The 15,391-nt window shown below is 37.5% G+C and overlaps 1 protein-coding gene across 1 annotated transcript in view; it reads right to left on the reverse strand.

Annotated features, from left to right (window-relative positions):
- Window positions 1-3,619: 3,619 nt before the first annotated feature.
- Window positions 3,620-15,391, reverse strand: part of LOC585956 (oxysterol-binding protein 1) — an 81,271-nt gene continuing 69,499 nt past the window's right edge. Inside the window, exons 8-14 of the mRNA XM_030991824.1 lie at window positions 15,108-15,257; window positions 11,812-12,057; window positions 11,127-11,348; window positions 9,855-9,950; window positions 8,673-8,848; window positions 7,070-7,290; window positions 3,620-5,997 (exon numbers count right to left, since the gene is read on the reverse strand). Of these exons, the coding sequence (XP_030847684.1) occupies window positions 5,855-5,997; window positions 7,070-7,290; window positions 8,673-8,848; window positions 9,855-9,950; window positions 11,127-11,348; window positions 11,812-12,057; window positions 15,108-15,257 (1,254 nt within the window). The 3' untranslated portion in view covers window positions 3,620-5,854. The remainder of the gene's footprint in view (window positions 5,998-7,069; window positions 7,291-8,672; window positions 8,849-9,854; window positions 9,951-11,126; window positions 11,349-11,811; window positions 12,058-15,107; window positions 15,258-15,391) is intronic.

Below are 15,391 nucleotides of genomic sequence, written 5' to 3' on the forward strand. Positions count from 1 at the left end.
TTGATATTTTGCAGCTGTCAAACTTTTATCTAATAATAAGTCAAACAAAGTGTAAGATATATGGCCCCTTCTATCAAACGATAAGCAGTGCCTGGCAGTACTTGTAGTTATCAAGCAAAAATCCTGAGTAGATCACAAACCAATCATAGTGATGTGCTTATGCTCTTTGAGAAATTCATGATTTTCAAAAGCATCAAGGAGAGCAGTAACCAAAAACCTAGAGTAAGTAGTGCCTTTCGGTTGTATTTGTAATGTATTTATGGACAAATGCTTGCAGTTGGTGTACAAAGTCATTGTGTGAAGGTGATTTGGGTCCGAACAAAGTATCAAACCAGATCAATACAAATTTCTGATAATGTAATGTTTTAAATCCATTATGGCTGTGATACTGGCATTTTTGTGAAATAAGTCACTGCTCACTCACTTTGTGCATAGCGGTTTACTGCATTCGATGGGAGATATCACCTCCACATAGATTTTACACACAGGTTTTTGTGTACACATTCGATGACCAGTTGCTTATTTCAAAGCCATAATATTTGTTTAAAAGTGATTGTTCTGCAGATAAAAAAAAAAGGGTTTGCATTAGGCTTAATTGATGTTTCAAGTTTGAATGATCCGAATTTGATGTGTTTAATGAATGTTCCTAGGTGTACATTTAATTACATGATTCCTTTAACTTGTTGGATACGATTCGATGTTGGTATAACACACGTTTCTCATAGACTCCACCCGGAGTTATCTCTGCATTAGTATTCAACAGATTAAAGGAACGTGTAATAAAGAAACATTTTCAGCAGCTTACATTCCTAATTTTTATGTAGGTCATCCAGAATTATGTGGTTTTTATTCAGGGATATATGGTGCAGAATTGAAATATTTGTAATGTGGCATTTTTTGAAAAAAAAATGATTTAGAAAATGTTACTGAAGAAATCTTGCCCCCACCATTGTTTTATGTAAACTTCAGATCTGCACAAAATTATTATGACAGTTTATATTTGTATCGTAGACAGATTAGCAAAAGGAATTAAAAAAACGACAAGAATTTTCATAAATTTGCAGTTATCTTATCAGAGCACATGGAATGCACAGTTGCTGCACAGGTCTTGATCAGATCTTGTACTTGTTCTTTTTATTGGATTTTGTTTTTAAAAAAAGAATCTATCCTGAGCGGTTTTAATATGTGAATAAAAATTTGTTTGTATCCAGTTTCTATTCATTTTGTTATATGGTAATTATCATTATGGAATATATTTTGAAGTATAATTGTGGATATATGTTATTTTTACATGCAGATCATGTTTTCTTACAACTTTGATTTTTGATTTTTTTTTTTTTTTTTTGAGGGGAGGGGGAGTGGGTGATATTTAAACAAATGCCATAGATGTCTTGTGAGTCCGTTTTGAAAATCATATATCTATGTAAATAAAAATATTTATAGATAATGAAAGATGTGCGTGAAAATATAACATTAAAATAATTAATAAATTGAAGTTAAAAACGCATGTTTTATGTTTTTATTATATTGAGATGATGGCTTTTATGAGAGCGAGTGTCAAAATAATGAAAGTTATGGAGTTGAACAAAGCAGCAGAGAGATGGGAGGGAGAAAAGAGGATGCGATAGAGAGAGAGAGAGGATGCGATAGAGAGAGAGAGAGAGAGGATGCAAGAGAGAGAGACAGAGAGAAAAGAGGAAGCAAGAGATTAAGGGGCAGATAGGCCAAAGAAACAGTTGCTACTTCGTATACCCCAATGCAATTACTAAAATCTCCTGCACAAAATAAAAAATGACTCAGAAGCACTCCATTTTCTCAGCTTTTTATATTAATAATTTTTATTTAATACATGTATATTCATCATGTTTATATTCTTTATTTTTTATACACTACATCAACATGTTAGGATTTTCTTCTTAATAAACACACTCCATAAAAAGAGGAAAACTTGCAGAGTTTCCATCAAAATTTAAAGCTACCGAGGGGGGAGGGGGGGGGGGTCCATATTTTCCATCAAATTTCTCACAAAAAGGAAAGAGTATAAATTGGGAATTACATTTGACTCCAAATCTATCAGGTCAAAACCAAGGAACCACTTAGACTCTACCCATTTGAAGTTTAATACACGAACAGGGAACATAAAATTAAATAAGTGTCACATTTATTAGAATATACAAAGTGGAATTAGTCAGTACTACTTTGTGAATATTTGAAAAGTTCACATTAGAAATTATGGTGCAATGATGCAATAATAAAACCTCAAGTTGTTTCTAATCGATGTACAGTGTATGTGTGGTGATTGTCATCAGATTTTTTTTTAATGGCCTGAAGCATTCAAATTTATAAGGTCATGAACTCACTCTCATGCATTCGTATACTAACAAAATCTACCAGTGGAAAAACTCCAATGATTGCTGATTAGGTCAACAGACTTTACCTCCGATACTGAACAATTCCGCTACTTGCGCGAGCACTTCCTACGATACCTAACCCACATTTGCGCTTGTGGAGAGTTCTTACATCTATCAGTAATGAATGTAGAAACCGTTTACCCAAGATTACTGTTTCTAACCAAATATTTAATCGGTAGAATAACGACAAGTCCTGAGGTTTATTTATACATTTAAATCACACACAGTAAAAAAGCTAGAAGAAATTTCACTCAGAATGATGGGTATGAAGCATACACGTGGAGGGCCCTATGTTTCGACTCCTCTCGTGTGATTCCCATGCTTTATAATAGAGGTTACATCTATAATTTGATATGGTCAATAAAATAGTTGACCTTTTCATCAATTTGACTTAGCCACTCTCCACACGGGTGTAGTAAATGGTACTATCCGGTAGGAATTTATTCCTTGAATGCTTGGAGTGCCTAAGGGCAGCTGGGCTATAGCCAGAGTAAAATTATCTTTTGTAGACGCCTTGAGCATCCCCCGGGAGGGATATGTGTGCAATATAAATGTAGCTACCAGTATTATTATAAGAATGCAAGGAAAAACATTGCTGAAAGTTTGAAGGAAAATGGCCAATGATTCAGTAACGAAAAACAAAATGTTCTTTTTCGATGTACATGTAAATGATAAGTGGTTTATTCCTACTGCAGTAAAATTATCTCTGAATTGATACAAATCATATTTGAGGAGAATTTTAAGGGGAAACCTTATCAATGTAATCTTGCTTTTAATCACATTTTAGACTGACCTTTCAACAAACATTCTCAAAGTTTAAACTGCACCTTCGATGTACTTCCAGCTAATTTCTAGTGAAACAGTAGCGTGAAAAATATTATTTTTTCGCACACACGGTTAGCTTGTGATACAATCTGCGTCAGAACATAGCGGTGTCGGGACATGCCTGTGTTGGTACTTAGCAGTACCGCTGAGGCATTTTCAAAAGAAAATAAGTAATATGTCTTTCACACAAACATGACAGAAGGCTATGAAACACAAATGTATTGCTGAAATGAAAATTTTACAGAGCTGGCATAGAAAAAGAGATGTAAACAATAGAGAGTGTGATTCTTTGAATAGTATTTTTACAATTTAAATCATACTGTATAGACTGTGTTGAAAAAAAATTTAGAACTGTAAATCAAATGACAGCACAATTCAGTAGGTATTGAGACAAACATATTTTATTCAAAATTTGGAACTTCACCACAGAGTGATGTACTGTTTAATATCTGATCAATACATTAATTTTTTTGACCAACTATTTCTCTAGATACACTTGAATTTACCTTTATCTCATAAGGAAATTTCAATCCCCTTTTGTACTTCACAAATACAACTTGCAGCTACATGTATCGATACAAATACAAATTGCACACTAATATAAATCATTAGTCTTATCTAGAATCCATCATTAAAGCTATAAAGAATATTCTGGGAACAAGATTTCAGAAATTTGCCCTCTGATAAATATTTTATATGCTATGAGAAAATCCAGAAAGAGAGATAGAGAGAGAGAGAGAGAGAGAGAGATAAAGAGACAGAGGAAAACATGAAAGTATACTATAAAGCATAAATATGCTGCAAAAGAGTGTATGAATATAGGCAGCACAAAATTTTATTTTTGAAGCATACATATAAGTGGAATAGTATTTGACATAAATATGCTAGCATACAGGGAAAAGTATCAAATTATTCATAAGCAACATATTTTGCCTTCATCACCCACATAAGATGTCACTATGCAACTGAGAGAGATAGAGAGAAAGAGAGAGATGGGTTCTAGTTATAGATAAAAACAGACATTGACAAATAGAGAAATAAACACACAAATACAGTCAGGAGTGAGATAAACAGAGTAAAATAGAGAGATGGAAGTTCGATGACACAGAGCATAGGGGAACAAGAGAGAGAATGAGAAAGAGAGAGAGAGAGAGAGAGGGAGAGAGAGAGAGAGAGAGAGAGAGAGAGAGAGAGAAACAACATGCAGGCAGATCACGCTGTTTTCTCACACACTATTTATTCATACTTTGAGTATACCTGTGGCAACATACACATGTACATCTCTCTTTCTTTCTCTCTCTTTCTCTGTAGTAAGCCATAAGCTTTTCCGATTCATTTCCACCCACAATAACAAAGCCGTTGCTATCTTACTCCAACTATTGCCATAACCAAAAAGAACAAATAATAATGAATATGCGAGCTAGGGAATTTTATGATCCAGACTTGTACATTTCTTGAAACTGAGTTACAGAATCAATATACTAATTTTAAATATAACAACATTCAAAGGGGTGCGAGAATAGATAATACAGCAAAAAATGGATTGTACTATAGATTGTGTCACAAATTGATATTACAAAATGGAATTGCAATAGTAAATAGAAATAGTTTCATATATGTCAATGGGGCAGAATTCAATATGAATACTTATGTTGGGATATTAGAGATAAGACTTAAAACACTGCAAGGGAATTATACCTATATCAAAAAGATCGGGACAAACATCATACTTCAACCTTCCACTACATAACAGATAATTAACTATCTATAAACTTCTAAAACTCCCTGTGCATGGCTATGCCAAAAGTTATACAGGGAAGTTACATCTTATAGAAGAGATAATGATTTGGTGTCGTTAGTTTTTTTTTTTCTTCATCGTACAGTCGATACTCACCGAGCTTTGCGAAAAAGTACGCGCCTAAAACGGCTGCCCGGTAAGCATCTCCATGTTCACACAGACAAACAAACATTATCATATATAATCTTTCGTTTATTTCAGATTAATCAAAGTTAATCTCTCACACCGAAGGAAGGATAAAAGTGGAACGACCCTCATATCGAGACCGTCCGTCGGAAAGTTTTTCGTCATATACATCCCCTACCTCCTTAGGAGTAACTCACAAATCCAAAGCTGCTTCTATCCACATCCAGATAATATAATCACATAAGTTCACATCGTAGAGTCTCTGAGAAAAATCTCCATACGAACATTAACAATCTTCATATCTTTATACTCCTTCTAAATCCAATACACCTTTAGCATAACCTTTACTCTTAACAGTTGTACTCCAATGATATAAGCTCTCCATCTAATTGTTCTAATATATTCCTTTTATTCTGAGTGCAATGCTCATAATCATCTCACAAGTTTTCATAAATATGCCTCTCAAAGAATGTGGATTCCATGTTGCTGTCAAAAAGCTAGAATTCTGATCCTCCTTTGCAAAGATCCCCTGGACCGCACCATCCACTGCTCGAGACGCTCAAGTAGTTTTCTGCCGCTACACAAAAAAGGAGAACCACGCATCTCTGCAGCTGAAAATCCACTGGTCGTTTTGTGAACGGGAAGAAAAATACGCAGACGGAGACAAAAGGAGAGACTTTCGTCGGAGTTCACATCAAAATATATCAGGGCAAATGTTCCATTCCTGCTTGTCCTTATTATTCCAGTACTCCCCTCTATATTGATACGCCATGGATTTTGTGAGCTGGTCCATTCGTCGCTCGAACCACACTGGCCGGTAGCCTTCAAACGGTTTACCTGGGAATGAGGTGAATGGAGGTGGAAAGAATGAGAGTTAACACTGGAGATCAAATAGGGTCAAAATATGCTTTTAGTAAAATAGGATGACATTTAAGCCCCACTGCACTACTTATAGCTACTTGCGCCCTCTTTATAGCAAATATTGCCTAATTGGTGACCTTTGGTCCCCCACGATCCTCTTTTTCTTATCTTAATTGAGAGCTGATTTGATGAGATAACCACCTGTCAGTGACAATGCAGTCTAATCCCTCCTGGTCAAATTAGTGCAGTGGGGCTTTAAGGATACAGAATTGTTTATCATCTTGAGTTTGCATCTACCTGATGTTCTCTAAACCAAACAAGTATGTGTGGTAATCTATGCAGTATAACAAGAAAGAGACACTACTACAAATAATCTTCAGAGTCGTGATAGAATCAACTTAAATTTTTGTCCATCTTAAATGACATTTTTTAATTTGGAAAGGTCAGCAGAGAGAGAAAACAGGTTGAAAGAGAAACCTCACTGGGTTAAGATTTAAACTGATCTTCCCACCCCTCAGTCAAAAAAAAGAGAAAATACTAATAATAATCTTTACAAGTCAAGTCTGAATACGAAAAGGTCTGATATAAATCGAGCAGTGTCAAAGGTCAATGTCTTGCACTTGATATAAATACAGTCAAACCTGCTTTAGTGACCACCTGTATACAAAGACCACATTTTTTGTTTCCCTTGAAAATGGTTTCTCATTGAAACATGTACCAAAGGAACCTGTACATAAAGACCACCTGCCTATAAAGACTACTTTTCTTGTCTCCCTTGGGTGGTCGTTATAGACAGGTTTCACTGTACTAAATATTAAACTACAGTACTCCTTCTCTTTATTAAAACTCAGTACATGATAAACATAAGGGTCAACCTAACAGGTTCAAAATCGATCTGGATTCACAGTTCAAGTTGATCTGTACAAAAAGTCAAAAATTCAATGTTCAAAGGTGACCTGTACAAAGAGTCAAAGGTCACATGTCAAGGGTGAGCCATAAGGAGTCAAAGGTCACAGTTCAATGTAACAGTTATTTAATGATCCCGTACCTGCTTCTGCAGCAAGGGCTGCTTCCGATTCCCTCTTTTTTCTCTTCGACCTCTGCTTGTCCTCTAGCCTGAGTTTCTCCTGGTTGGCCTCGTCCCAGTATCCCGTCTCCATCAGCCGCTGGTCGGGTCGGTTCCTGCTGTCCGTGGGCGCCACGTGGTCCTCGGGCTCGTTCATCGTCACGGCCAGCTCGTTGAAGTTGTACATCAGCTCGCAGTTTGGCCTGTTTAGAGGGAGAGAGTTTTGATATAGGAATAAATGAATGGATTTGTACATACTCTTCAAGGCTCTATGCAAGAATGATAGGGCTTTGTTTTATAGCCTCTTGAAGAGCCAAGGGCCCCGTTTCACAAAACTTGTCATCAGTGACAAATGATAGTTTTCTGTTATAAACTACTGAAATCCTTGCTTCTGATGGGTTATCAGCAGATTTGTCACTGATATTTTTCATTTGTCATTTAAAAAATTGCTTTGTGAAATGTCCTAAAGGGCCCTGTTTTATAAAGATTTTCAACTGACCTGATTCCATTGCAAGTCCTCTAATTAATCGCAAATTTGCAGTCTCCTATCTCTCATGTACATAGTTTGAGTGATATCAGTTGCAAATAAGTTGTTACTAGCACAACTCTTTATAAGACGGGGCCCAGAAAATACATAAACATAAGGCAGCAAGAAAAGCATGTTAAACACGATGGAATCATCTTGCATAGGTTTTAGGGTCAGCTCACAAGTATCAAAGCAAATCCCCATCTCTAGATTCACTGTGTAAGACTGATAGGTATCTGTCAATTCTTTTCTCTCACAGCATCATTCAATATCAATCAATTTAAGAGTGATATATATATATATATATAAACAAATGCCAACTTTTGAGTTGCACTTTGGTAACACAATACAGCATAATCTGGCTTTCTAGTATCAACTTCAGCCCTTCTACCTGCAAATTGAATAATTCTTTATAGTTGGGCATTACCACGGGCCATACGGACACAATATTCATATCATTTATGCCTGTCAAGTCGATATGTGTTGACTTCTCAATCAACAAGTAAGAATATAAATGGTCCTTTTAAGGACTGTCCACATGGTTGTACCGCAAATTTACTCTCTAAGTCATCATCTCGCCATGAAAACCTGTACTTCCCAACAACATTCTATATGTGTTTCCATAAGAAAGACACATTATACGGCTAATATTATTTGTTTGCTTCTTTTATGTGGAAGGAACCACCCACTAAAAGACTCACTGACAGTGGGCATGAATGAAAGACCAGGGGGTGTTTCACTAAGATCCTAAGTTGAAATTATCTTAAAGTTGGACTTAGCAGTTATGGAAAGCCGATAGCATCTTTGAAAATATTTTGTAAAAAATATTTTAAAAGGCATAAAATGTTGATTCAAATCATTCATATTTTCTATTATCATGAGGATTTCATGCTCTTGATTAGGAATTTATGAAAAGTCTAAAATACTTGAAATTTTGCTTTTGAATATATTTTATTTTAAGGCTACACATAGCTCTCCATATTTTTAAAGTCCAAATTAGAGTTAAGTTCAACTTAGGATCTTTAAGAAACACAAGACCTTCCATGCTGAGTGACTTACATAGGTGGGGTCCTCTGCCAGAGTACTTTGGTTGCGCCGCAGTTATAGACCGGCTTGCCCCGGCCAGACTTATCTATCGTGATGTTCTGCACCTCCGCGTACTCCATCTTCTTATCCCATGTTCCTGATAACACGTATTTGGCTGTATTGTTGCTGTCCATGATTACACCAGTTACCTACGGGTACACAAGACAAAGGAAAAATGAAACGGTGAACATAGAATGAAAACTGAATATTATATAGAGACCAGGGGGATGGGGTCATCAAGGGAATATGTATAGATTTGGACAGCAAGCCTTACGTACGGGTTTCCTTTTCATATACCTGGGGAGTGTTTCACAAAGATCCTAAGTAGAACTTAACACCAAGTTGGACTTAAAAAGTATGGACAGCCATTGGAGCCTTAAAATGAAATATATTCAAAAGCAAAAAATGGAGTATTTTAGACTTTTCATCAATTCCACATCAAGAACATGAAATCTCCCATGATAATAGAAAATATGTATGATTCGAATCAACATTTTATGCCTTCTAAAAAAAAATTAGAAAATATTTTCAAGGATGCTAATGGCTTCCCATGAATTTTAAGTCCAACTTAGAGATAAGTTCAACTTAGGATCTTTGTGAAACACCCCCCTGTTCAAGTCTTATTCAGAGATTACACAGCAAAACTGCGGTGTTTTTAAACGTAATGATGTAAAGTGTAATACAAATTACATTTCTGTATCTTATAACACAGAGTGTGCAGTTAGCGTTTATTTACACGTTTTAAAAAAGACGCAGCAGCTCTTGCGACAGGTTACCAGGTCATATTTGAACAAGCCTTTAGACATGTTTATAACCCCAAAGACATTGTAATTCTTTCTTAATTAAAAATAATATTCTCTGTGTATTATTTCATCTCTCACTTTTGGACTATGGGTGGCTACGCTTCATGCCGTCACACTACACTATAATGACCTGTTCTACTTTGTATAGCCATTCTCTAAACGAGGTATGCCAGTGCGCTACACACACATTTTCTGTGACATGTGGTGTTTGCATTCAAATCGCAAAGAGCTAGATTGGGTTTGGGCGTCGCAGGAACACACCCCCTTTTTACTGCCAGCTGAGTTATAGATGCCGCCTATAGAATGGTCACATTTAAAGAATAGATGGACTAATAGGATGTAAATGGCTCACCTTCCTTGGAACATCTCTAGAAAAGTAGCTGGTTGGTTTGAAGTTTAGTCGACAGACATCTTTGGTTGTATGATTGAGAAGCTCGCATTCACCAGACTGCAAAAAGAGAAAGGGATAGAACAGATGAATTAAAAAATGACACTCAATTTCACTACTTCTAATGTCTTATAAGTATGTATAGTTCTCTCACCAGATTGCTTTTGCCAATTCTAGGACAACTACCTCTTGGGTTATCATGCCCGGACAGCTGGCTCCCAAAAAAACCATCCACCATGCAACTATCCCATAAGGAAATTACCCCAAGAAAACATACTCCTACTCTACTCCTAGAACAATTACCCCTCCTCCCCCCCCTCAAAAAACTAACCCTCTGAACAACTAGCCCCTACAAGCCCCTTTAACGATCACCCACATCCCCTAGGAAACCTACCCTTTGGTCTACAGTTTGCTATTAGATGCCAATAGGAAGGCCAATTTATAAGGGCAAATTGTCTGAGGTTCTGGGTTGATAGCCCAGGCATTATCATATAGCAGGTGTTGTTGACGATCCCTAGGCTTCAACTAGACGACCACCACCACCACCACCACCACCACCACCACCAGCACCACCAGCACCACCAGCACCACCACCACCACCACCACCACCACCACCACCACCACCACCACCACCACCACCACCACCACCACCACCACCACCACCACCACCACCACCACCACCACCACCACCACCACCACCACCACCACCACCACCACCACCACCACCACCACCACCACCACCACCACCACCACCACCACCACCACCACCACCACCACCACCACCACCACCACCACCACCACCACCACCACCACCACCACCACCACCATCATCACCATCATCACATCATCAATATCACCACCACCACCACCACCACCACCGCCGCCGCCACCACCACCGCCTCCGCCGCCGCCATCATCATCATCATCATCATCGCCATCATCATGACCACCATCACCCTCATTATCATCATCATCATCACCATCATCATCATCACCACTATCATCATCATCATCATCATCATCACCACCACCATCACTACCACCACCACCACCACCGCCACCTACATCACCACCACCATCAACAAATCTCTCACCTGGTCTACCCATAGTTTGCCTACGATGATGTTATAGACGGTGACAGTGACTCTGATATAGGTGTAGTGACATCATCATCAACATCATCACCACCACCACCATCATCACCACCACCACCACCATCACCAACAAATTTCTTACCTGGTCTACCCATAGTTTGCCTACGATGATGTTATGGACGGTGACAGTGACTCTTGTATAGGTGTAGTGACTGCCAGACTTCTTGAAGGTGATGTGGGCGGTGCCCTGAGGGAAGATCTGGAGGTACTTTCCGCGGAACTTGCTGCTGATGGTCGTCTCCATCCACAGAGTCCAGTCCTTGCTCTCGAAATGGAAGGCTGCTGCCGGCGGATGGTGACTCACCTTTAAAAATACAAGTTTTGGTTGGCACAGAGTGAGAAACTTAGTTTTCCATGGAGCAAATTTTAATTATATCAAAGAACATGATGACACAGACTTCCCAAGAAATCTGCTCTAAGGCATTTTGAACAGCCTCTCGTATCTCCAATTGAGAAATTAACAATGCAAGATGGTGAAACAAGGTTAGTCAGGCAATCCATTGAACATGTAGCCCCACATGTGCATTTATGTGAGTTTGTTTTTCAGTGCATTACAATCTTCTGCAAATTTGTCTTGATTTCATAATTTACATTTTACTTTCCTAAGAAGGGTCATGAAAATAAATTCCAAATGACAGTAAGTCTCTTTCGAACAGAAGTTTCACAACCAGAATATTAGAGAGGACTTTCGCATCACAATATTACATGACAAATCAATGATAAAATGACATCACAGTCAATTGTAAGGTCAGAGGTTAACATCTCACCTGTTCACTTATTGCTCTCCACCCTAAATCATCCATCCTGTCGCACTCAAACGTCTCTCCTAGGAGGGGATTGAATGGCTTGGTCGTGCGCACCGACGTCTCTGCGTACGCCGATGTGATGAAAGCGGCCACGTACGCCATCTCCTCACAGGTGTCGTCGCACTGGGCGGCCATACTGAGGAGGTCGCTGTAGAACATGTCCTCCGTCAGCCGCTGTAGCATGGATAGCGGCTCGTTAAAGTTGACCTAAGGTTAGAGAAAGATAATAATAATAATAATAGAAACGGTGCTTATAAAGCGCTTACCATCGAAGTCTCTAAGCCCTATAACAAACAAACTACAATGATAAACAAAGATGGGGATGAATTGGTGATTATTTTTGTGTGATTTGATATATGATATGATAAATGATATAGGATAGTTGTATGATATACAGTTAATAACTAGAATATTAAAACCCTCACCAAGTTTTGTAAATGTCTAAGTGAGACTGAGAGTAAAAATTTATTTGTTCCGATTTATGTTTTTTGAGAAATGTGACATATCAAAGCTTACATCTAAAAGCATTCAACACAGGCCAAGTTTCAGCCAATCCACCTTTCTTGAGTTGCGAAAAGCACACACACACAACAACAAAAAATCAAACTTACAAGAACTAGAAGTGTAAATATTCAATTGATAACTGTTCATTATTATGCACTGCACATGAGAGGAAAACTACTGACTGGGTACAATTTCATAGATGGGGACATTGACCGACGATTTGGTTTATCTTCAAGCATAGGCCCAAAGTGGAACACTGCAAAATTCTCATCCATAATACAGATCCAATGCTGTAAACAAAACGCCACTCCACTTGTCGTCAATTTTCTCTTAACATAATTCAACTATCATTCATTTACGATGTAGCAACACCCTCTAGAGAGCTCTCTAAACCACTCATGACTCTGACTAAGTTGCAGCTTATCGTCAATTCCATGTCCAATCTCTTTCGCCGTATTTCAAGTACCATTCTTTAAATATTATGTAGAACTGGTCCCTAAGGGGAACTTCAAAGTACTTTGTGACTTCCTTTCACAAAAAGCTCTTGTAATCTCTACTTTTTTAAATTACTGTAAAAGACCACTATTAAACTACAGTCAAACCTGCTCTAGTGGCCACATTTTTGTTTCCATTGCAAATGGTTTCTCATTGACACATGTACTAAAGAAACCTGTCTACAAAGAACACCTGTCTACAAAGAACACTTTTTGTGTTTCCCTTGGACAGTCGCTATACACAGGTTTGACTACCAGGCAGTCATCTTGATTTTTTTCCTGTGTTGTGCTGTGCTGTTATGTAAGACCTTAGAATACATGTTTTCAAAATTTCTTTGAATTAGGTGCGAACCGAATCGCGTTTCAGATTCTTCAATAGGACAACTCACAGGTAAGAAAGATCTTGAATGACATAGAAAGGAACTAATTAAGCACAACATTCCATGTAATATTCTTTTAAGAGAGTAACGTGAAACAAATGCATAGATCCTTTACAATTCTAATTGATCGGTATGAGCCTTATGCATTTTAAAGCTAAACCAAGCTGACTGAATTCACAACGCGCGACAGCAAAAAAATTCTGAGTGTTACATAAATCAAGGAGAGGTTTCCATTGTAAAACGGCTTCTTAGAAAGCCAAGCGGTCCTTCAGAGTTTTGCTTCTTCAAGTTACATCTCCCTACTGAGAGCCACAAGAGGTGGATTGCTATGCATTTATGCCTACCGTAGACTAGGTACATTTCCATTAGCCTAAACAAGCTGAAGTTGGGATATAAGCCCGTTCAGCTCTTCTTAAAATCATCGTTTAACAATGTCAAATCTGAGATGCATGGCCCTACGTGTTATCAGAGTCTGTGATATGGTAAAATATTGAAGCCCTAAAAAAAATTGCGCTTCAAAATGATCATGAAGTGCCTCAAAAAAGTAAAAAATCTTTGAGTGACCAGTTTTACCATACCTACTCATTTTTCCCAGTAGACTGTAGTGTAATAAAAACCGTTGGGAAAACGGTTTTTTATATTTTGAATTCCAATCATAAATATCTTGATAATCAGACACGCGATCGGCTTGTAAAAGTCATGGGATTTCTGACTGACCTAAAGGTTTATGTTTATGATCACAGCATGAGCTGAATTCAGGATTTTGTTTAGAATCTGAGACAAAGATACCCAATCCCTTTAAAAGTCCCCCTACTCCATTAGTCTATTAAGTCGAGCTATGCCCACTTGCTTTTAAAATTAGCTCAAGCTTCAGAGCATTTACAGTCTGAATGGACCTTAAGTGGTGAATCAACCCATAAAGTGGCCAAATTGCAGGCTGTTTCACGAACAAACCCTACTTTCAGTGACGCATCCAAGATACAATGGCGGGGATAATGGAAACAAGCCCTTTGGAAGAAGTGACCTGAAAATGCAGATGGGAGGTTTTGTGGGACGCAAGCACAAGGCATGCCGACGTACAAGAGCGTGGGTGGGTGGGTGGCAAGATGTAGGCTACAGTTCAAATCATTAGGAATTCCTGGATTATTCAAGACTTTGCGCACACCATCATCCAGATAACACTTTAATGTACTTGTTCTACACATCTACAGATGTGTGGGAATAATTGCAAATTCAATTTACTATTTCGAAATGTAAAATTGAGATTGGGAGGAGAGGATAGAGAGATGTAGGCTACAGTTCAAATTGTGATGTATTATTTAATTCTACTTCAATTTTGTTCTCTTCTTCTTTTTATTCTTTTCCCCATCAATATCATTGTCATTTATTTTGTTGTTTTCATTGCACTGTCATTGTATCTTTTCAGTTCTAATTTATGTTTAACTTAATTTCTATTATTATAATCTTCATGATCATCATCACTACATCACCATCATCTTCATCAAGACTTTATATCATCTTTATATCTTTATATCGTCAACATTTTCGTAATTATTATCATCATCACTAAATTATATCTTTCATCTTTACTAAAGTAATAAGTATAATTTCTAATAAGTATTATTTTCATCATCACTAAATTATATCTTTCATCATTACTAAAGTAATAAGTATAATTTCTATTATATTTATCATTATCAGCATCATCAACAACAATGTCATCATTGCAATCATTACAATCGTGACCTTCATCATTGCGATTACTATCTTACACATTTCTTGGTTATAATTATTACCATCATTACCATTATCATTATCATGATTGCCAATATATTAAAAATGGAATAAAGAAATTTCATTGCTTTTATTGGTTGCTTACTGGCATTGGTATTCTTGAGAGCTCCTTTCCGATGCAGTTCTTGATGATGCTCCAGAGACTCAGACTCTGGTTTGGTTTCTCGGGGATCTTCTTGCGCCTCTGTTTCACCATCGGACCGACTTTGGGCTGTGTCTTCAACCGGTTCGGTAGCTGTAAAAAAAAAAAAAAATTTAAAGTCAGATCTCTATAATTAGTATGTGCTGCAAATTGGCACCAGGATTGGTCTTCCTCAAGCTAAGTGTTTAGTTCTTAGAAATAACTTAAAACCTGTCTGTACTAGTTTG

This window comes from Strongylocentrotus purpuratus, unplaced genomic scaffold, assembly GCF_000002235.5.
Source record: "Strongylocentrotus purpuratus isolate Spur 01 unplaced genomic scaffold, Spur_5.0 spur5_scaffold_2, whole genome shotgun sequence".
NCBI classification, from domain to species: domain Eukaryota; kingdom Metazoa; phylum Echinodermata; class Echinoidea; order Camarodonta; family Strongylocentrotidae; genus Strongylocentrotus; species Strongylocentrotus purpuratus.